General features: G+C 35.7%; 1 protein-coding gene across 4 annotated transcripts in view; it reads right to left on the reverse strand.

The window, feature by feature from the left end:
* Positions 1-22,662, reverse strand: part of gipr (gastric inhibitory polypeptide receptor) — a 42,795-nt gene that overhangs the window by 3,605 nt on the left and 16,528 nt on the right. The window contains exons 2-16 of one of the 4 annotated variants that reach the window (XM_066665001.1): positions 20,461-20,642; positions 20,263-20,323; positions 20,011-20,088; positions 10,032-10,196; positions 9,644-9,740; positions 9,360-9,467; positions 7,860-7,981; positions 6,338-6,444; positions 4,747-4,900; positions 3,477-3,636; positions 2,659-2,719; positions 2,497-2,566; positions 2,011-2,099; positions 998-1,136; positions 453-494 (exon numbers count right to left, since the gene is read on the reverse strand). In XM_066665001.1, the coding sequence (XP_066521098.1) occupies positions 453-494; positions 998-1,136; positions 2,011-2,099; positions 2,497-2,566; positions 2,659-2,719; positions 3,477-3,636; positions 4,747-4,900; positions 6,338-6,444; positions 7,860-7,981; positions 9,360-9,467; positions 9,644-9,740; positions 10,032-10,088 (1,206 nt within the window). In that variant the 5' untranslated portion in view covers positions 10,089-10,196; positions 20,011-20,088; positions 20,263-20,323; positions 20,461-20,642. Of the gene's footprint in view, positions 1-452; positions 495-997; positions 1,137-2,010; positions 2,100-2,496; positions 2,567-2,658; positions 2,720-3,476; positions 3,637-4,746; positions 4,901-6,337; positions 6,445-7,859; positions 7,982-9,359; positions 9,468-9,643; positions 9,741-10,031; positions 10,197-17,243; positions 17,422-17,548; positions 17,621-17,713; positions 17,774-20,010; positions 20,089-20,262; positions 20,324-20,460; positions 20,643-22,662 lie in introns of those variants that run through there. The other 3 variants (XM_066665019.1, XM_066665010.1, XM_066665028.1) reach the window with 3 other exon arrangements.

A 22,662-nucleotide genomic window follows, 5' to 3' on the forward strand; every position in this document is an offset into this window, starting at 1 on the left:
AAGACAGCAGAAATAAGACAACATTGTATATATAGGTGTTTTAATTTCTATTTGTTTATTTATTTAAATTTACATCATTTTCATATTTGTGCTCTTGCAAAACTTTACTGATCCCTTTTTTAAAGGCTTGTCCTATTAATCTTTCTTAATGGTTTCATTTTGTAGTCATGTACAAACATATGAAGGACAACAAATAGAGAGTAGAGCCTCTGTTGTTGCTATTCCAGGCTCAGCACTGCAGAAACTGCATCATTTAATTTCTGAAACCCCTCCCCCCCAAACACTCCTTAGTTTCAGAACAGTGCTGAAAAATGAGTTAAACTCTGCATTTGGGGGAAGTCTAGGACCAAACACTCCCAAAACTTGCCTAAAGTTAATTTCCTGAAGCACATTGCAGTAAAGTTCTGGACATTATTGGTGCACATAAACATTTTTTAGCATTATTTTCTTACCTCTTTATTCACAAAACAGTACAAAATGGCCACCAGAAAACCCTACAGAAAACATAGTATTAGAATAATTTCTTCAGGGTTGTCAGCAGTTCACAGTATGTTAACATTATACTTTAATGAATGCTACATCAGGGCGGCACGGTGGCGCAGCAGGTAGTGTCGCAGTCACACAGCTCCAGGGGCCTGGAGGTTGTGGGTTCGATTCCAGCTCCGGGTGACTGTCTGTGAGGAGTTGGTGTGTTCTCCCCGTGTCCGCGTGGGTTTCCTCCGGGTGCTCCGGTTTCCTCCCACAGTCCAAAAACACACGTTGCAGGTGGATTGGCGACTCGAAAGTGTCCGTAGGTGTGAGTGAATGTGTGTGTCTGTGTTGCCCTGTGAAGGACTGGCGTCCCCTCCAGGGTGTATTCCCGCCTTGCGCCCGATGATTCCAGGTAGGCTCTGGACCCCCCGCGACCCTAAATTGGATAAGCGGTTACAGATAATGGATGGAATGCTACATCACATACAGACCTGGGTTTCTTGCCTTGTTTATATTTAAACTTTACCTGAAAGGAGTTGAAGAAGAGTTCAAAAAATAGGTTGACATTGCGAAGTACACCCTCTGTTTGCTCCTCTGCCATCACAGCAAACACCACCTCATGAATACCCAGCAGGGGAATGAGGGTTAGGGTGGACTTAGCTAACCTAAAGAGAGACACAAATTGAAACAAAAGTCCAGTCCAAAATATGCATGATTCATCTGTTTTAAAATATTTTTTACCCTGAAGTTAAATGAGATGAAATTTAAATAAACACTAAGTAAGATTTGATCCCTTTAAACAACTAAAGGGTTTCGTTCATTTTTACATCACTGTCCTGAAATTAAGGGTTGGGGTGGGGGGTTCTTTCAAAAGATATAGTAAAGTTTCTGCATTGCTAAGTCCGGAGTAGCAACAACATACTCTCTATTTGGGGGTTTTATTTTATACATTGGTGCAGATATACATTATACATTTTATACATTGGTGCAGATTCACAACACAAAGGCCAATAGGGGTAACAGTTCAATAATAACACTGATGCATTTCTTGGCTAATCTGAGCCTTCTACTAAAAGAGGAACATTTGTTTTTAACTACAAGTGCAACAGTACAATTATGCAACCTATCTCTACATGCTCTACATTAAAGCTGCTATTTTTCTCTTGGCAAACAGCTTACACTGCATTATAAAGATGCTGCTTTTCTTGCACTTAAAGCCAAAGTGTTCCCTTAAATATGGCCAGGGGTACATTTCCTTCCCCCTGGCCATATTTTTATTTACATTTTCATTCATTAACGGAAGTGATTTAAAATGTTGTAAAGTACAACACTTACAGCAAAATATACTTAAGTAAAAGTAAAATTACAGATTTTAAAAACTACAAGTACACAAAACACTCAATTACAGTAATAAGTAAATATAATTTGTTACCTCCTGGTAGCAAGAACTATTTAAATGAAAAGATAAAATGTAAGGCAAACACTATGTGAATGCACATTATCTGTTTGTGTTTTGATATTGAATGGCATTAAAATTACCTGAATTTATAATCTGTGTATCTCATCTGATTTGCTTTTAGTTTGGAGATGAGAATCTTAATAATCCTTATGAATATGAAAAAATTTACCTGCAACGATATGCATACATAAGAACATATAACAGAAATGAAAAGTACCATTAATGCCATGAAATATAGCATTGTAATAAAAACACAGGCATCTGAAATTGTAACAGTAAAAGACAGCAATGTGTTTGGAAGTTTTCCTCTAAAATCAACACCCCAAGTAAGCATTCTAGAACAACAAGTCTTTGTGTGTTTTATATGAAGTGTATATTTAGCCAGATATTAATATTTTAGATGTATTTTATTGGCAAGACGTTCTAAGATCTATTGATATCTATAGGTCAGACATGCTTAGACATTAGGTTTACTTCCTTTTGTCTTTATATTTTGTAAATTATCAATTTCTGTTACAATGCTCAGAAAATATTTCTGTATCTACTTTCCTTGAGGCAGGACTTACTAAAATAGCCAGCAGTATTGGAGTTCGGATGATCCACCAGTAGGCCATGTTTTCATTGATCTCCCAGCACCTTGAGTGAGAATTAGGCACTAAGGTTTTTTATACTCTCTAAAACATGGAAGCAACGATCAATGATCCAGTAACATGGCTAATGAACCTTACCTTGTGTTCTCATATAAGTAGCGCATTACTATCCATGGAACTACAAAGAGGATAGGAGTACCTGTGAAATAAAAACACTCCTAATTGTAAACAGATATTTCTCATATTTGCTTCAATATTAAATATTTTACAAAAGAAACCTTAGAAATAAGAAATGGATTAGTGATTGAGCAATTAGGACCAGTTCCAGTGAATGCTAGAGGCCTTTGGGGTCAGATTTGTATTATGAGAAAGAGAACAATTTATGATTTAAATTTCACACAAACATTTTCCAATATTATGCAAAACATCTATTATGTAGATGCAAAAAATACTGAATACAATGCTAATTCTGTTTATATTAGCACAAATAGACATTTACAATTTACAATGTTGCTTAAAGTGGACACAACATTTTAAGTGATAAAGAGTTTGTGTCCATTTTAATTAACAGCGTAAAGTGAAAACAAACACTTTGCGAAATGCATATAAATATATGCATAATGTGTTACTGAGTGGGTAGACTTCAATTATGTCTATGCCCAAAGGGCAATTAAGGTGTTTGACCAGAAAACTTATTTATGCATAGTACTGTTAATCAGTTACTTCTGTATTTAATAAAACCCTGGAAATATTTATGCAACTTATAAAACCTAAACATAATAAAGTTCTATGGGGCTGTTTATATTACACACTTACAGTTATGTTTACAGAAATTGCAACTGCAAATATGCACTTATTTTGAAAGTAACTGAAAATGTGTGAGATAATTAAATTAGTTTAATTTATTATTTTTTAATGTAATGGGAAATTATTAGGATGTAGAGCTGTTTACTGACCCCAGCCAATGAGTAGGTACCCAAAGAAGTAACTGTTCTCAGAGAACACCATCAGCACCAGGAGGTTGTGGAGGTACAGGCCCTCTACTAACAGCCAGAAGTAGTTGGCCCCAACACAGTACTGCATTAGCACTTGAGCTACACGGCAGCCAGACAGAGCCTGGAGGCAGAGTGCAGAGATCAAATTTTTTAGGGTCAGAGAGTTGCAGGACTTTAATTCTCTTACTTTTTTGGTCAAGCAGTCAGAGATACATGGGTTCAGGTTGGGTCACTGTATCTCATAACGCAAGAATAAAAAAGTTGGAATGTTCTGTAAATTGTAAATAAAATTATAATGGAATTATGAGAAACTAATTTATATCCTATGTTTGATGAAAAATTTAACAAAGGCAACAAAACAAATGTGGAAATTGAGACATTGCAAAAAAAAAATATTTTTTTATTTGATGCCAAGAACATGTTCCCAAAAAGTTGGGTCAGGGGAATTTTTACCACACTGTTGAACCACTTTTGCAACACTTTTTAAGGATTAGGGAACTGATGAGTCAAGTTGCTTAAAAAATATAATGACTTTCCATTCTTTTTTGATGCAGGATTTCAGCTGATCAGCATTTCAGGGTCCGCTTTGTCAAATTTTACATAATTTTCAAAATGTTTTCAGTGGGTAATAGGTCTGGAATGCATATAGGCCAGTTCAGCACCTGGACTCTTTTGCTATAGAGCCATGCTGTTGTAATACATGCCAAATGCAGTTTAGTAAAACAAACATTAAATATCATACAGCATTAATAAAGCTTTCAAAATATGCAAATCAGCTATGGCATCTGTACTAATGCATCTCCATACCATCATGACTGCTGGCTTTAGAATTCTGTACTATTAAAAAGCTTGATGGTGCCTCATGTCTTTAGCCCGGAGTGGATAAATTACCAAAAATATTTATTCTTATATATTCTTGCATTTCCCTGAGCATTCTGTGTTTTTAATGCAGTGCTGTCTGAGGACCCGAAGATCACGTCCATCCAGTATTAGTTTTCAGACATTTTTTTCTATATTTTCTCAATATTTTAATAAACATTTTAATAATATGCACAATCATTGTATTGTCACAGTGTTGCTGACCTTTTGCCAATCATTGTAATTTTTTGTGTTATTTATATTTTTGAAAGGGAGTATTTTGAAATTACAAGGTTTTGTTTGGAGAGAGATGATATGTGCGTTTGGTCATGTACATCAACAGATAAGTCAGTGGACATATGTAAGCTCAGACCTGATCACTCAGTACACTGGACACATCAGAGTTGTCTCTAAACTCAGGAGTGTCTCTGGTAAGGACAGCATCGCGTGTGAGGATGGATGCAGCACGAAGGATGAAGGAGGCAAAAAGGTTGGTGTGAATGTAGTTGCGGGTGCAGCGGAGTTTCCTACAACAAAACACACACAGAACCATTTCGAAAAGAGTGAGTGCATATTGACTGACACGATATGTTTCCTGATTTTTTTTATTAGTGCAATCAAGTCTTTAATAACTACTAATTAACATAAACAAAACAATAACATTACTAGGACTTTTAGTCACTCTGTTATCCTTATTACAGTTATGCACACTGGTATTGAAATGATTGGGTATACCGATTTAATAAAAGAAAATCGAGACCATGTTAATGCAATTTTTTTCATTCGGAATGGTGTTTTTTGGGACATTGTGAAGAAACATGTGTTCCTTAAACATCCTTCCCTGTGAAATGTTTTCATTTAAAATAAATGCTCATAATAAAAACCTCCTCTGCCACACCAATTGTATACAGTTGCTGGGTAACATGAGAGCAAAATTATATTAGAGGCAGAGCCAGTCCATGAAATAAAGTCTCTTTGTGTGTATTGCAGGTTGTAAGAGTAGAAAAGCATATATTTGTTTTTAGCCTTAAGCTCAAGAAGTTGGCTGAGCATCATTAACTTATACAAACAATCTCTAGCACTGTATTTCTGTTCTGATCTCTCACTGTTCGTGGCACTGACCTGCTATGCATATAGCCACCCTACAGTCTGTGTTACAGCAAGCCCAGCCATGCTCATAAACATCTAGCAATTTCCCAATTCAGGTGTGGTAAGATGGTAATTTGTGGGTTAATTGTGTATTTTTAAACTTCTTTAAATGCAGCTCAGCCAATCAGATTTAAGGACCGGAAATATTCACTATAGTGAACAAAATAACTGAGTTACTTTCTTGCTTCCTAGCTGTAGATACATAGCAGGCCCTAAACAATGAAAGATACAACTCCAACTCAAACAATAGAAATCAGAAGTTAAAATTTTGGGAAATAACTCAAAATATGCTTTGCTTGTCAAATATGTCAAATGCATGTAACAACTGCTCTAAGATTTCACAGTATAAAAGTAGAACACTTTTCATCTTCTGCCTTAATTTATTTTAAGACTTCAATATTATTTTGCCAAAGTGTTTCTACATTCATCCTACTCCTGTTCACGGTAACATTCATTTCCTAAGGCATCTGAACCTTAGCAATGAAAGCAGCTGAAATGCCAAGTAGATACTGCACACTGTGTGTTACATAATGAACAAGAACCTGATTAAAGTTTGTGTATGAGTGGAAGGAAAGCAGTATGAAAGGAGGAAAGGTCTGAAATAAAAGATGTTAAAATCATTATAAAACTGTACTGCATCATGTTGTTGATTATTTGCAGAGGTTTTCACACAATGTTCCCTGTCATATAGTCAAATTATAATAATCATTACAGCTGAGCGTCATAAAGAGAACAATTAAAAAGCCAGTTGAAAATAATTTCTAGATTATTTCCATAAAAGAACAATAGATTATCCTGGAACAGTTTAAACTCACCTAAAGAATAGAAGTATGATGAGGGCCAGAAAAAGACTGGTCAAGGACAAAGAGTACCCCACAGTGTACATCACTTTAAAGTAGGCAAAAATCAATATCTGATATTCCTGTGAAAAAAACATAAAGAACTTCAGTCTGCAGAATATTTATAATGCTTTGTAGAGTTCTGTAGTAGTTATACATAAATTACCATGTTCAAACTCCCTAAATCCACAACAAAGGGATCACTGTTTGCAAATTTAAGAAGCTGTTTTCTTGATTTATAAGAAAAGTGCAAGATTAAACACATTTCCATTAAACTTTAGGGCTGACTGTGACAGCTACTAAACTGCAGACAATAGCGTGACAACTGTTCTCAGGCGGCTGTTGTGTAAGATGGAGTGAGACGTAACACTGTTAGAGGAACCGGTGATTGAAGGTAATGAGCTCACTCTGTGTTCATAATGATACAGCTTCATATCTCTCCAGTCATAACATTTCCCTGGTACAAACTCTCTGCCCTGCTTCTCTGCTGCTGTAGACATCCTGATACATGAGCACAATGTGGTAATGATTCCTTTGCATTTGTAGAATACATCCCCAGCTTCCCTTACATCTCTCCTGGGGTCAAGTAACAATAACCTGATGTGTAATAACTCCACTTTACAGCACAGAGCGTCCCTTTGTAAGGATTTTAAACAGTTAAATGTTTCTTGTAGTGAGCGTACTGAGAGCAATGAACTCCAAAGAGCATGACTGAAAGATTAATATGCAGATAATTAACTTTTTCCACTAGAACAGTGACACTGATTTATATATCAAGCATCTTATTTCATATTTAGCTGGGTTTTGCTTGAGAGAATGTCTAAGTCATGCAAGAAAATTATAACACCAATATATTGTATTATATTTTGCTCTGATAATAGTAGAATTTAATTCTTATCTTACCAACAGAGACTCAAAATGGTGTTTTTCAACAATTCTGCTGTTTGTTTTAAGTGGCTGCATCCTTTATATGATTTGCTTCAACTCTACCTTGCCTCCAGGCCTTTGAGGTCATCTAATCAGTTGCTGCTCTCACTTCTGTTGCTGCACCAAGACAGTGGAACAGTTTACCCCTGGATATTAAGTCTGTATTTATTCTAAGCTTTTGTCCTTTACCTCTTAAAAGGTGTTTGAATATTTCCCTTTAATTCCACTTCCACTTGTTAGGGCTCCACCAAACACACCCAACTGGGATAAGCATGTTTGCTAAGATATTAGCAACAACCATATTAGCTAACAACCATCTGCACTAGCCAGCACTGTACTTACAAGAGGGAAGAACTGTCCTATTTGAGACACCTAGCCTAAGATGGCTGAGGCATCATCAGGAATAGATCTGGCAATCTCTTGATTACAAAGCCAATGCTTAGACCACGGCAACACTCTCATTCCCAGTTCATGGAAAATATCTGCCGTGATAATACTTTTGAAAATTGATAGTGTAGTCTTTTAAACTTTCTTTTTAGACTGCACTAAGACTGTCACGATAGGCGTATACCTGCTCCCTTTGTGTGCTACCGTTAGCATTGCATTGTGAGTGATCTCTCCAGGTGAAGCTGGTGTTGTTGGTGTGCCATTCGCCATCTGGGCCACACTCCCGCAGCACAAAACCTGTTCTCACTGTAGAGGAGGGAAATAAAATATTATTCTCATATAACATATATCTTTCTATCTATAGAATGCATTTTCTTTGACACCTAAGGTTTATTCTGCTCAAGATAAATTACTCTAGAGCTGGTCAAGTTCTTTTAAATGATGATAATTGATCATTTTTGTGATTTTGGTGATTAAAAACATTTTCATGTTGTTCATATACTTCTCTGAAATAACTTAATGAAAAGCTATTTTATTTACATGGTTAACATGAGTGTGTGGTTTTATAGTTGTTGTTTTTTTATCTAAATAAGCAGCCAGTGACTTTGCAGAGAATTTAATATCCTCTTTGAATCTGCAAAGTTTCAAACACTGTCATAAACTCACACTTTTGCCTAGCCAGTCCACCTACCAATGTGTTTTCTGATTGTGGGAGGAAAGAAATTTATTTGTAGTGTTTGTTACCAGAAATTGTCTTACAAATCATTTTGACAAGCACAATTAATTACGCAGTGTTCTGTTTTAAAAACTCAATGTTGCATATGTTTGTGAGGGTAAATATGATAGAACTATTTTTATTATAATGGTTTGCACAATTGTTATTCATTTTGTATGTTGATATTGTGAATTCACATGCACCCTGTGGATAAATCAACCATTTAAGAGCAGTTGCAGATATGCCATTCATTAAAGCTTTTGTGGTCTAGCCCGTACCTGACATTGAACAGAATGTCATGTGGCCTGCTACCACACTGAGTCTGACACCCCTGGTTTAGTGTATTTAACAAAAATGCAAGGTACTGCCGTTTTTTCTGAATGCTGTAAAAATGCCCTGTGTTCTTGCATGATTTTGTTGACATCATGCTAAACTGAGCATATTAGTTAAACACTTACATAAAGTAATCTGAAAGTACTAAAATGTGCAATATATTAATTTATACAGTTTTAGTAGACTTGTTCTTTTAAAGCAAACCCCTCATAATAAGATCTGATTTTTTGCTGGGTTTTATCTCACAAACATTTGGCAAATATTTCATAGAGCAAAGTTTTCTTGGGGCTAAGCCCAGGGTCTCCTCACAGTCTAGCAATGCTCCTGGATTGAACCCATATTCCCTGGACCCTGGAGCTGTGTGGCAGTGACAGTCCCTGCAGTGTAATTATGCCACCCCTTAACTATAGAATCCTTATTAAATGTAATCATACACACAAACTTATATAATTTGCCAAATAGGTTTTTATCAAAAATATCTATCTATATTGACTTATAAATATAATAATTAGTACAATACAATACACCATTCACTAATAGCATTCACCCTTATGATTTGTTTTCTATCCAGATAAGTGATATTAATGAAGTAATTGTGACAGGCAACATATAACACTAATGAAAGACAGCCAATACCTTTATCATACCAGGGTAAATACCAGGGACAAGGCACTTTAACCGTGGTGTTGGGCACTCCATCCGTCCAGCAAGCATACATATCAAACATGCGCCTGCAGAACAAACCTGGACAAATCATACAAAGGAGAAATACATTAATAGCTCACAAGTCATTTCACTTCTTAATTTAATTAAAATAAAAGTGATCAAGACCCATAGTTTGGAAAATTCCAACTCTGAATGTAAGGAGCCAAACCCACCACTATACAGAAACTGGATGTGATGCACTTTTTAGGGGGTACCTGAGGGGGTGGGTTCTGAACTGATCTTCAGAAGACACTCGTTCTGATACTTGTTCCATTCTTGCACCATGTCCTCCACCGTCTTCCCACAAACACACTGAAAGACACAAACAATACATCACTACACATGAATGAATGGGCAGTGGCTCTCAGAGAACTTCACAAAAGTTATCAGATTTTCTATATAAGGCATAAGGTAAATAGATATTAAAGTTCCTAGGCTCTACATTTTCCCCCAAAGTCAATTTATAATTATTAAAAATAAAAGGCTGAATGGCCGCAATGTATAAATGATTTTCTAGATTTAAGAATGCTGATGACAGAATTGTGGAAATATAAAAGTTTGACGGAGTGATGTTAAGTTGGCATCCTGGTGGTTTTGAGGTACCTCAGCTCTGTACAGGACAGATAGAGTGAAGAGGAGGACAGCAGGGGTGCTCGTCATTACTGAGACAGGCACCACGTTAGAGGGCCAAACATCTCAGGATAGAGCTTTGATCCAGCCACACACACAGCAGTACATCCTTTCACAGCCGCAGGTTTTACATAGCACCTACAAGAACAAAATACAACATGACAAACAGCAAGCTTGACACAGCAAGAAATATACTATTAGTTGAATGTTTTTTGCTAATTTGCTCTATAATTAAAACTAACATCATATAGATGCATTTTTAAAAATCTCATCAAGTCTATTGTCTTCTTTAGGAATACAAGTTTGTGTTTTTCTAAAAGTTTCTTTAGCAAAATTTTCTTAGCACTAGTGTTAAACTAAGTGTCCCAACACAACCATTTCCTGCTGCCAAGACACCAGCCAAATCAATGGCAGAAATTAATAGGATGAGGAAAGCCATTATATCTCCTTTCCAAAAGCAACTTGGCTGAAGTCTTGGACAATCCAAAAATTAACAACAACTAAGAAATGGTGAAATGTAGCAGTGGCTTTGGAAACCACTCGTCCTTTTAAATTGTGTATAATTAAGTTTATTTCAACTATTTAGTGTGAGAGTTTATGCAAAACAGATACAAAATCCAAAATGCTGCATTTTGTATTTAAAAGTGAACCCTGAAAAATAAAATCGCAAAAAAAAAATCGCAGTTCAGGGTTTCGATGAGCCTACCTAGAATCACTGAGCGCAAAACTCGGTACAGGACACTAGTCCAACACAAGGCATTACACCCACACACACATACACGTACATACACACACCTATGGGCATTCTGCATGGTCAATACTGAAATGATAGCTCCACAGTTAATATAATTTTGATGGCACATGACAAATTTGTTGACATAAAAAATTTGCTGGTGGCACTCCAGGGATCTGGGAGTGAAATACATCAGACAATGCTGAGTGCAGTTAATAATAAACATTTATTCTTAAAGCTAAAACTATAATTAGAGCCCCTTGTTTCTGTTTTAGTGTTTGAGTGTGGTTGGCCTCAAAGTTTTTGACAAAACATGCATACATTTTTTTTGCTACAGTTTTCAGCATTGCTATAGTTTGATAGCATAATAATAAATGACTTCCAAGAATTGTGACAGTATTTTTTTTTTGCCATACTGCTCCAACAGTCACACGTATTTGATAGTCTCCTGTTCACCTTCAGCATATTTTTTGGCTTGCTTTCTATGAATGTATTTTATTCAATGTAATACCACCCTGTACAATAAATGCAAAGAATGTACAACAATCCAACTTTTCAGACAAAAACAAGAAGAAAAATATAAAGTAACAATAAAATGAAATATGTGTTTAAGAGTTATTCTTATGGATAACAAATCTTGCCATGCTTGTTTTGTATAAAACATCTTGGTGGCTCAGAACACCACAGGCTATATTTATGGTATTGTCTGATTCAAAGTACGCTGAATAACAAGTAACATAATACAGGGAAATATTTCACAAATAAAGATGCACACTGGCCACTGACGTCATGCGCAAATAAGAGAGAAAGTGATTTAAGATCTAATTTAAGATGTCATTTGTTCATAAACTCCTTAATGAACTGTCGGGGGGGAAAAAGGGTGTGTTGCATACAATGTGCCAGTGATAATTCTAACATTATCCAGCCCCTTGATAGAGGACTATATTCAAGATGATTAGCTATGACTTTAAGCCTGCTTACATAACTGGTTGCAACTTTAGATATACCAGATGAAGTATTATTCTTTCAGGTGCAGGGACAGATAAGACACCATGCAGGTCTACTACCTCCAATTTGGGTCACTGGTTACCTCCATTTATTATTAAAAAATAATAATAATCTATCTGTATTTACACCAAAGTAATAACCAACATTTTACACTTTCAGTCCAAGGAAAGGAACCAAGCTAATGTAAGATAAAAAGCTCACAAAGAGTTTAGCAGTCGTTCTCAAAATCTGATATCTATATTTGTACTGTTACATTAGAGCACAATTAGTCGGTCGGCTGTTGTGATGGATTTGGGCAGTTGGCGCGCTCCACTAGCATGTGGGGCTGTTCAGTTACATTACTGGTAGTGCAAAAATAGGTGGTAGTTGACATCACATGTCTTGGAGGAAGCTCATGCTTGTCCTCACGCTCCCAGTGTTGGTTTAATGTGTGATAGGGGGGTGTTCTTCTTATCAGTTGGAATTATATATGACTCATTTTTCATTTTCTGCCTAATATGTTATAGTGATTCCTGGTTTGAACATTCATTTATTCATTCATCTTCTGTAACTGCTTAACCTGATCAGGGTCATGGTGGGCCTGGAGCCTACTAGGAATTATTAGGGAAGACAGGAACACACCCAGAATACGACACTAATCCATTGCACTGCTAGCTTGAAAATAACTTTCTAAATCAACTAGTTTAGAACCCAAGGTATTACATTACATTTACGAGGAAGTTCATATTTGAGCTTTTCTTAAAATGAATAGGGCAATTTATAGAAACTACAAATAGTATTTGCTGCTTGAGTTGTTTGTTAAAATGGACAATAATAAAGCCGAAGTAAGTCCCACTGGATTCCTTTTAATTGAAGCACTGTACACACACTCCTTGGATAATGCTGACGCAAACGTTCCTCACTGTGATTTTGTCAAAAATCTCATTCAGATGTGTTTGAGAGGGCTAAAGCTTATACCTGTTTTAACATTTAATCACACAACTATATTCATACACTCTGTTAGGGGCACTTTTATTGTTAACTGAAGCGCCCTCCTTACTCAGCCTAATGACATGTTTGTAGAACTATCTCAGAGTGCAGAGACAGAGTGCAGACTTCACTCTGTGTTGCATTTAATGCTTCTTGTTTAGCATTCCTTTCTTGTATCTCTTAGCCACATCTGCGACCAGATCATTAGGCCAAGTCAGCTATGCATTTGATTATCTCTCATAATAAAGCCTTAGCCTAGGAAAGACAAAGGACAAATGAGGTTAAAAGAGGAAATCATGTTGGGATGGATAACCCAGAGAATGTGTCAAAAGATCGAAGGTCGTTTTAAACGTAATGGTATATTATAAAAAAGTAATTAAATTAAATAAAAGTATAAATGTAGGATATCATACAAACTCTAATATATCAAAGTGAAATATTCTGTTTAATATAGCACATAGTTCACTAACATTAGGCAACAAAAACAAAATACAAATTGCGGTATTCAACCATCTGCATAGAACTATAATCTGTACCAGCAATTTTGATGTTTTCCAATGTCGATATTATGGATCGTGCAAGTAAGAAAAAAGTGTAGGGTAAGATTAGAGTTCATTTAAGAGCATCTGGTGGTCTGAGTTAACGATAAGCACTCATTCACCAGGACGATTTGCTGGAACATTAATAATGAAGATAAATCATTAAAGAGAAATAAATAATAGGTCAGAGATAGGCCCTTTGCTCTGGTCATTGAAACAAACAACATGAAGAAATGGAGCTTTAAAGGGAGCCATTAAAAAAGACATTCTCTGACATCACAGATATGGCTTAAGAATGGGTCTCTTTTTTACAATGCTTGCTGTTTAGCGCCTTCAGGTGAGTGCAGCCAGTTATCATTATAGGTTACATAAGTTATTATGTATTATATAAAGTCAGAGGTTTCACTGTCACCAAGGACTAGAGTGCCAGATCCTTTAATTAATACTTAACTCTCTGTACTGTCTGTCTAATTAATAAGCCATTAATAAAGCTGCTGAGTGGCCTGAAATGGAAAATGCTGTAGTCAGAAATTAACTAGTTAACATTAACACTAAAATACAGTAACATAAGCAGTGAATACATTTCTTTACCTTCAGTTAAAAAACATAATTATACCATATTCTATATTAACTGTATATTTTTACGTTGAGCTGCTTTCATACACCGCATTTAATCTCCAGGACTATATTTTTTTGTTTTATTTTGCACAGCTCCATAATAAAATCTTATGAAAAAACCTACCAGAAGGAAGTATGCACCTTTCCTTCTGGTAAAGAGAATGTAATGTACATTTAGGGAACACAACTGGACTTTAAAACCACTGCTGTACATTTAATAGCACATTTACACTGTTTGTTCATACATTTAGTGCCAAAAAAGCACCTGTACTATACCTATTTTCTGAGAGGGTATGAATCTTAAGATTGATGAGAAGATGAATCAGTACATTTATAAATCTGTGGAAGGCATATTTTGTCACATTTATTTATAATATTCTGGACATTTACATTTAATAACATTAGATCTGTTATAATTTATCACAGTAGGGATGAGAAGGAGAGAATATAAAGATTTTGCTGCTAGACCTTTTGAATAGCGGCAGGATAAATTAGATTGAATCATCCCAAATGAGGAAGTAAATGTCCAGTGCGACCACACAATGAATGTTTATTGCAGTTTATGCTTCTTAATTGAATGGCAGGAGCCATTATATGAAATTAATTTTTTTTTTCTTTGCTCATAATAGCATCAACATATTGGCCAGTCTGAAAGATTCACATAATCAAATCAATATAAATAATATTGACAACAATAAGAATGGTGGCTCAGCAATATGTTTTTAATGCATAGTGTAATTGCCATATTTAATAATCCATGTATATTTAAAAATGTGCTGAATTTTATTTACTTCAGGTTTATTACATTACAGTGTTAAAATGTTCAGATTAAAATATGTCTTTTGTCAGTGACATGCTTGTGCTCATGAGCCCTGTCAGCTCTGCAAACTACATTTCCCAGGATGCTCCTGGGGCTCCTAATCTGGAATCCACCAGTCAGACTGTCATACACTGGTGTGCTACTGGAACCCTGATGCAATTCACCTGTTTCCATGTATTTAAACCGGAGTGTACTCATTTTTGTGAGGTTTGGCACTTGGTATTTACTGAGCATTGATAAATTCTCTATTTTTCTAGGCAAGCATCTTAATCTGTTTGCTTTTTTTATTTTCTCACAATGAAGTTAAAAAGTGTAATGTGCTGCAAACAAATACCACACATTACATACTTATAATTAAAAATTAGATAAGTATATTGGACATATATCTCACTTCACTCTCAGTTGAACTGACAATGAACTGAACTTAGGTCACTAACAATTATGTAGAACCAACTTAGTTTAAATAAATTGTCTAAATAGCCCTTTCTGATTCCATAAAGCCTTCAAGTGTACAAATTCATAACGGGAGGAACATTGTTAATCTCATTCAGCATCAAACATCAGTGGGTTTTAAGGATTAAATATCAATTTAATAATTTTTTTTTAATTGTTTTTATTTTTCCTATCAATCATGCCAATATTTTATACAAATTCTCAAAACTGAAAAATGGTTTTGGAGGAACATTTTAGAAAATGGCTTTAAGTGCCTTATTACTCATCCTGCACAAGATAGTAGACACGCAACGAAAATTCAATCAGTGTACCCACACAGAAAACCTGTCACTTTCCATAACATATGGAGGTAGCAACCAAGCAGCAGCCATTCATTTGTCTCTCAAACATGGTTTCTTTCTCGTTCTCTCTCTCTCTCTCTCTCTCTCTCTCTCTCTCTCTCTCTTTCTGTATTGCAAAGTACATCATAAATGTGCAAAACACTACACCAGTTTTTATGGGCAATGTGGACACTAGGCACATTCTAAAGTGGGGCTGTTTATTTTCCATCTTTCTATGTATAAAAAACTGTTAGGTAATTTAATACATGTCAGAACCACAGAATACATTTTTGTTAGAACAATTTGGTGTAAATCTTATTAGTTTGATAATGAAATATTTTTTTCAAACAAAAGCAAATGATATGCAATAAAATTAGCTTCAGGCTAATGACAAAGATGTATTTATACAATGGAATGGGAACAACATTTGAACATAGGGCAATCCATCAATAACTCTAAAATCATCTGACCAGAGAAGGTGATGTTTATGATTAACCAAGTTTCTAACTATAGATACATTTCCTCAATACTCTATAGCCACCAGTTGAGGACTAAGGGTATGATTTCCTCAGTTCACAGCTTCCCTTTCTAATGCTGAGCCCAAAAACTACTGAGAAATATCTCTAGTTATGAGTAAGGCAGGGTATTGAAAGTCAGAACTTTATAATATTAGTACTAAGAGAGATGAACCCATTTGTAAATGAGTCAGGAATAACCAAACTATGTCTATGCATGTGCTATGAAAATCTAACTGGAAGTCTGTGACAATACACTTAGCATGCAAACCTCAAGCCACAAAAAGTGGATAGATGGTAAAAACAATAGGCCTGCATATTAATTCATAGAAAATAATCACAGTTATGATCTCAGCCAAAATACTGATAAATAAAATGTGAATTGGACATTCCCATAAATCCTTCTGCACTATGTTATGCTTTCTCAAGTCAGCACTCCTTAGAATATTAAGCAGAAGCATCAAAAACAGATACAAACTCAAAATAATGACAATCAAACATGATGCCATCTGTAGTAATACAACAACTTTGTTTCCAATCATTGTGCTTGATTTGTTGTGGTTCAAATAAATAAATATAATCTTCACATAATTATTCATAATTATTTTGTCTCATTTTAATAAATCATTCAATAAAGAACTATCACTTTTGACATGCATTGTTAAAAGTGTCTCTGGACATACATTAATCAATGGTGTAAATTCACCACAAGGATTTGTGTTGTTTGCTGAAGCATTTGTCATGCCCTCTGAATTCTCCCTAAAGAAATTTCAAAGCTTCACTCATGTAACCTGACTGTATGGGGCAAAACAGGCAACCATCAGGTGGAACAGAATAACCCTCAGTTATGATGGGGCTCTGTGACACTGCTTTATGAACACTATTATGCAACGTTATTTTACTCTGCGCCCACAGAAGTGAAGGTAAATTACAGAGGAAATAAAGAGGACCCCTGAATAAACTGATGTTAATGGGAAAGAATCATTAAAGACCAATTTAATTTAACAGAGAGAATCTGTTTTTTACTGGAAAGAGGCTTTTATTGTAGAGGCGCCTGAAAAATCTCATACCAAGCTTCAAGGAGAGAGCAGGTCACTAAATATGACTATGATAAAGTACAACAAGCAAGTCAAGAAAAACTGAAAAAAATCCTCAGCAGAACTATTAGCATAAACATTCCACAAATATTAGCATAACTTCAGCATCTTACCGAATTGAGAGTTTCCTGAGATAGGAAACCGATTTTCTTTTTTTGTAGGGAATAACAGAAAGAAATTAAATATCCTCAGCTCGAGTCGTAGGTCCTAAATTTAGCTGCGATCCAGTTTCGACATTTTCACAGATTTGTTCAGCATTTAAATCGCTGAAAAGTAAACCTCGAACTGCAAAACCAGTCCAGCCACTCACTCTCAACACATAACAACACAAGACCGTCTCTCTCAGAGAGAGAGAGCGCGCGCGCGAGAGAGAGAGAGAGAGAGAGAGAGAGAACATTCTCACGCGCGACTGGTTCACCTGGAAAACCGCTGTAATGTATGACTGTCCTTTTGTCTTAAAGGAACAGAAGATGACGCGCCCAGAAGACGTCTGCAGGGAAGATAAAAAGTGCGGCGCGCTGAGGGTAGAACCATTTGTCAAAAACATCTGAACTCGTGGGGTTCAGATTCGAATCAGACTTACGGCATTTATCCGGTGATCAGTTAAAGCTGGAGAGGGTGATTTGTCTACAAAGTGTTTTTGTTATATTTCTTGAAATACTCTTTACATGCCAATAGCAATCAGTAAAACAAATTCTCTGAAGATTTAAATAAAAATATTCCTATTTTAAACAGACGACAGGACAGTACAAACTTTAAAGCCATAGATTCGGACTGAACGAATTTTTCCCGTCTACTACGTCACCCTCACTGGTTCCCCCGCCCCCATGCAACTCTCTTCAGGCCTTTCACACTTACTGAAGAATATTTTGCACATTTATCATATAATGAATTTTCTTTGGTTAGATAATCAAATCATTTTGATAAAAAAAGAGATAGAAATGTGTTCATATTCATTATTTAGAAATTCCAGTCTACATCATGTGTTGTTTATATGGAAATATTTCTTCCTGTGATGCTATTGCATGTAAATAATGGTAGTTAACAGTCAAAACAAAGTGATTAAAAATAACTATAGAGGTCAATTCAGTGACCAGTGTCTGCTGACAAGTGTCATTAATAATGTTTGAACAACCGTCAATTTTTTTTGGAAAATATTAGCTTGAAGTGTGATACCTAATGCAGCACAGTGGCGCAGCAGGTAGTGTCTCAGTCACACAGCTCCAGGGAGGTTGTGGGTTCAAGTCCTGTCACACAGTCCAAAAACACATGTTGGTAGGTGGATTGGCGACTCAAATGTGTCCGCAGGTGTGAGTGTGTGTGTTGCCCCCTCCACGGTGAATTCCTGCCTTGCGCCCAGTGATTCCAGGTAGGCTCTGGACCCACCGCAACCCTGAACTGGATAAACGCTTACAGATAATGAATGAATTCATCATTCAACTAAAATCAGTTTATTGAAAGTTAAAGTCAAATATCTGCAAGTGAAGCAAATAGAACTATAAATGTCAAAGCTAATAGTGCTCTTTAAGCTCTTTTTTTTGTTTGTTTATTTATTGCCAGTAAGAAAGCTCAGTTATGGTCAGCCACTGCATTAGAAATCACCTGGTCAATGTTACTGTATGAGGAGTTCACCACTCCTTCTTGTTCAACAGCCTTCGTTGAGGTCACATTGTTTGACATCACACCTGTGCACACCTGAGTGTAGAGTAATCGTGCATTTGTGCCTTGTGACATCTATGATATTATCTTGCTTTCACTCCATATCAGTGAACTAAGCTGCTAAAGTTTCAAGGGTTCATTGGCATTGTTTACTCTTCACCTAGCACTAACCATGGTAGGCCCGCATGTGACTTTAAGCTAAAGGGGTACAAATTCAAATCTGACATAATTTAAGCAAATGCTTCTCTCCTAATGAAGAGGCCAAGTGGTGCAACATCATTCATCAAATCAGTTCTCTTATACAAATGTACTTCTGTGTCTCACGTGTCCTTTGTATCTAAATATTTTTAACACATGTTCCTTTACAAATACTCAGAATGACTCAGAGGAAACCAATTATCAAGAGCACCTTCTATGAATTTGTTGTTATCTGTTACATACCTCAGTTTTATATAACACTCAACAGTAAAGCAAAGTATATGACTCATTCTATGTCCTGAACACCACTTTTCAAACATCATGGAAACCGTTAACAAACATGGACATCAGGAAACAAAGGGTAAAAATGCTCTTTGCAACTTGCACTTCAAAATGTGAAAGTGACACACATGTAATTAGAATTTACTTTGAAATTTAATCAAAATAAAACAAACTTTATAAAGTCAACTGGAGTCCCTGACCCATGTCAAAACATAGCAGTGTGGCTCAAGTGTACAATTTGCTTTCTTTTTAAGACATTTTTTTTGCCTTACAGGGTTAGTTTGAGTGAAATTTCAAATAAGAAATATAATTGCTATCAACATTAAATTACAACGAATGTTCCTTTTAGCAGGTTTTATGGCAAAAACTGGACACATTATTTTCCACACTTTCAGAAAGAAGGAGCCCATTACATGAGTGAGTCAGAACTGACCCCTTGACCTTTTGGTAAATTAAAAAAATATACCAGCCAATTCCTAAGGCCCAGCCTTCCCAGGTAGGGTAGCACTGAGTCGAAGCCAAACACAGCATGACTCACAGTACTCCCTAGAGGAAATGAATGCTAGGAGCTAAAATATTTGCCTCTCAAGTTCCTTATTCTTATAATGATTGTCTTTTACCACAGAAGCTCCAAGTTCTTCATTTACATATATAGCCATACAGTGTTTAAAGGAATGGAAAAAAACGTCAGTTTTACACAGTATTCTGGAATACATTTCTGCATGAACATTTTTCACTTACATAAATGATCGCTTCAATCAATACCTTTGTCTTCTCATTATAATATCTGACACGCCCCCATTTCCAAGTTAGAACATGCTGTAAAATGAAATTAAAAAGAAAAAAAATTTTGACAATGTAAATGACCTGGATTATATTTAACAGGAAATAAAAAATACATAATTTCCAATGTTTTCCATTAGCAAGCCTCATTGCATTTTTGTATATATAGATTTAGAAATGTATGCATGCAATATACCATATCATATCTACCATAAATAATATTCAGGAAATCAGAAGAAACACCATCCACTGCTGCCACCAGAAATGCAACCTGAAAAACATTTACACAAGAAAAAAGCCATACTTGATCTCTGTGAAGAAAAACTGGCAAGTTCTCTGGGTTCACATGTGCTGTGATCAGATTCAGTTTGTTGATTGAAGATTTTCCATAGGTGTGAGTGTGTGTACCTAGCCACTGGAATGCATCGTGTTGCAGTGCTGTTCCCGAAGCCCAGATAAATAGTGAGGGTTGCATCAGGAAGGGCATGCGGCATGAAAACTGGGCCAGATCGATGTTGCAGATCACGGTTGATCCACTGTGGCGAACCCGGATGGCAACAGCCAAAAGAAGAAAAAGAAGAAGACTCCAGCTAAATTAAGTAAAGACACAACATGAATCAACACATCTTCATAAAAGTTTAATAAATCTGAATTGCCTATTTTTATATGGGAATAATCTAATTTGACAAATATAAATGAATTTGGCCAGACATGATCTATGACCAAAAGTGCCATCAACAATGGCTGGACAATGACAGCATTTTACCTCCAGCACAACAGATAAGAACAGATGAAAAATGAATGTGACTACAAGGTTAAAATATGTTGTGTCAACTTTAATATGAGCATTCTAATGTCAAACAATACAGTTATGCTGAGGCAAGGTAAAAGAAAACTCACAGGAACTATCAAGACATCTCATCAGTGCTAGAACGTAACCAAACAATGTGGAACTGGGGTCTATAGATATATAAGTCCTAAGGAGTCCACCAATGACAGGTAGTGTTCAAAATGTATGAGGTCATGGTTGAAACCTTGTTTTCAATTTTAAAACCATTATTCATTAAACATTCAAAACTTCTGCTTCTTGTTTTTTTAATGGTTAAACTTGAGTTTTAATGTGGAAGATATGTGTTTAAAAACAGCATTAACAGAAATTGCTAATATACTACATATATGATAATGAAATACCACAGGGGCAATTGGGACAATGTTTACATTAGATTTTTTGTCAAACTAATTCTTGACATTTTGGAAATCAGAGTGTATCCTCAATGGTGTCTCTCCTAAGGGCTCTTTTAGGCTGAGTACAGCTGTTTAAAGTCATGAGAAGGCAGTCCCAGGGCAAAGCAGAGACTGGTATAGAATTATCCAGAACAATGTAAGAGGGCTCCTAGGGGCAAAGTCTCCTCGAAGCCAATAAGCTAAGGGATAAATCCAATGAACTAGTGTTTCAGGATATTTGCCTTGGACTACACCTGCACTCAAACACAACTGAATGAACTCATCAGCTGATTAACAAATACTCAATCAAATTCACATGGTGGTATATGTAATTGCTGGAATTAACCCAACCACAGACAGTAAGGTGTCAAGTGGCATATTACTGGAAATGAGGTAAGTTCTGGTTTGAGAGAGAAAAACATGATCCTCCCTTTCTTTGTATTTAAGAAAACCCACATGTTATTTTGTTCCACTGTGAGAAGACAGCTCAGGGATATGGATCTGGAAGGATGTGTAGCTGCCCTGAAAACGTGTATGTAAAGTAAAAGTTAATGGCCAGAAAGTAAACCATTGCAAATCCCCAAAAAATAAAATAAAATAAAATAAAAGAAAAGAATAAATAAAACTTGTTAGGGTTTTTGTAAATGCAGATATACAGAAGAATGCATACATAAATATATAAATGTAAAAACATATAAATATCTTTAATATATGTGTGAATCCTGTTATATATGAAATGAGTGCCAATAAAAAGTACAATGTAGCTATATTCTAATTTACTGTTATGTCTTTAGGTTTTTTCTAAATGATGAAAAAAGCTGTACTTTCACTGAAAATAATATATAATAAAAACAAATAGATTACCTGGCAGTCTCTGGTGTCTCCACGCTGTTCTAAATGTACTGCAGAAGCATAACACCTTGACAAATTACATCACTACATTTTAATGTGCATAAGCACAAATTTCCTCTATTTTGTGTGTCATTGCACAAAGGAAATCACAAAGCCAATCTTCAACTTAAAGCACTCCACAGTACATACTTCTACTCACACAAACCCTACTGTCCCATGACCCCTGCTAACCCTTCATGGAAGATCAAGAAATGTAAAAAATTCTGTACTGATGAGCCTTTCCCTTCTGACCAGTAAAAAATAAACAAAATAACTATATTTCTACTATATATAAAATTGGCAAAGCTGAGAGATAGATGCCAAGTCATGTTAATTAGAACCATATGAAAATCCTGGAGTAAAGCCATAAAAAAATACACAGGGAAGTCTAAAATTCACTAATAGGGACAGACAGGAAAACTAGGAAACATGAGAATTTAAGAAATCAGCTGAAAATAACAGTGGAAACCCATGCAATAACCTACAAAGACATAA

Source organism: Hoplias malabaricus, chromosome 1 (genome assembly GCF_029633855.1).
Source record: "Hoplias malabaricus isolate fHopMal1 chromosome 1, fHopMal1.hap1, whole genome shotgun sequence".
NCBI classification, from domain to species: domain Eukaryota; kingdom Metazoa; phylum Chordata; class Actinopteri; order Characiformes; family Erythrinidae; genus Hoplias; species Hoplias malabaricus.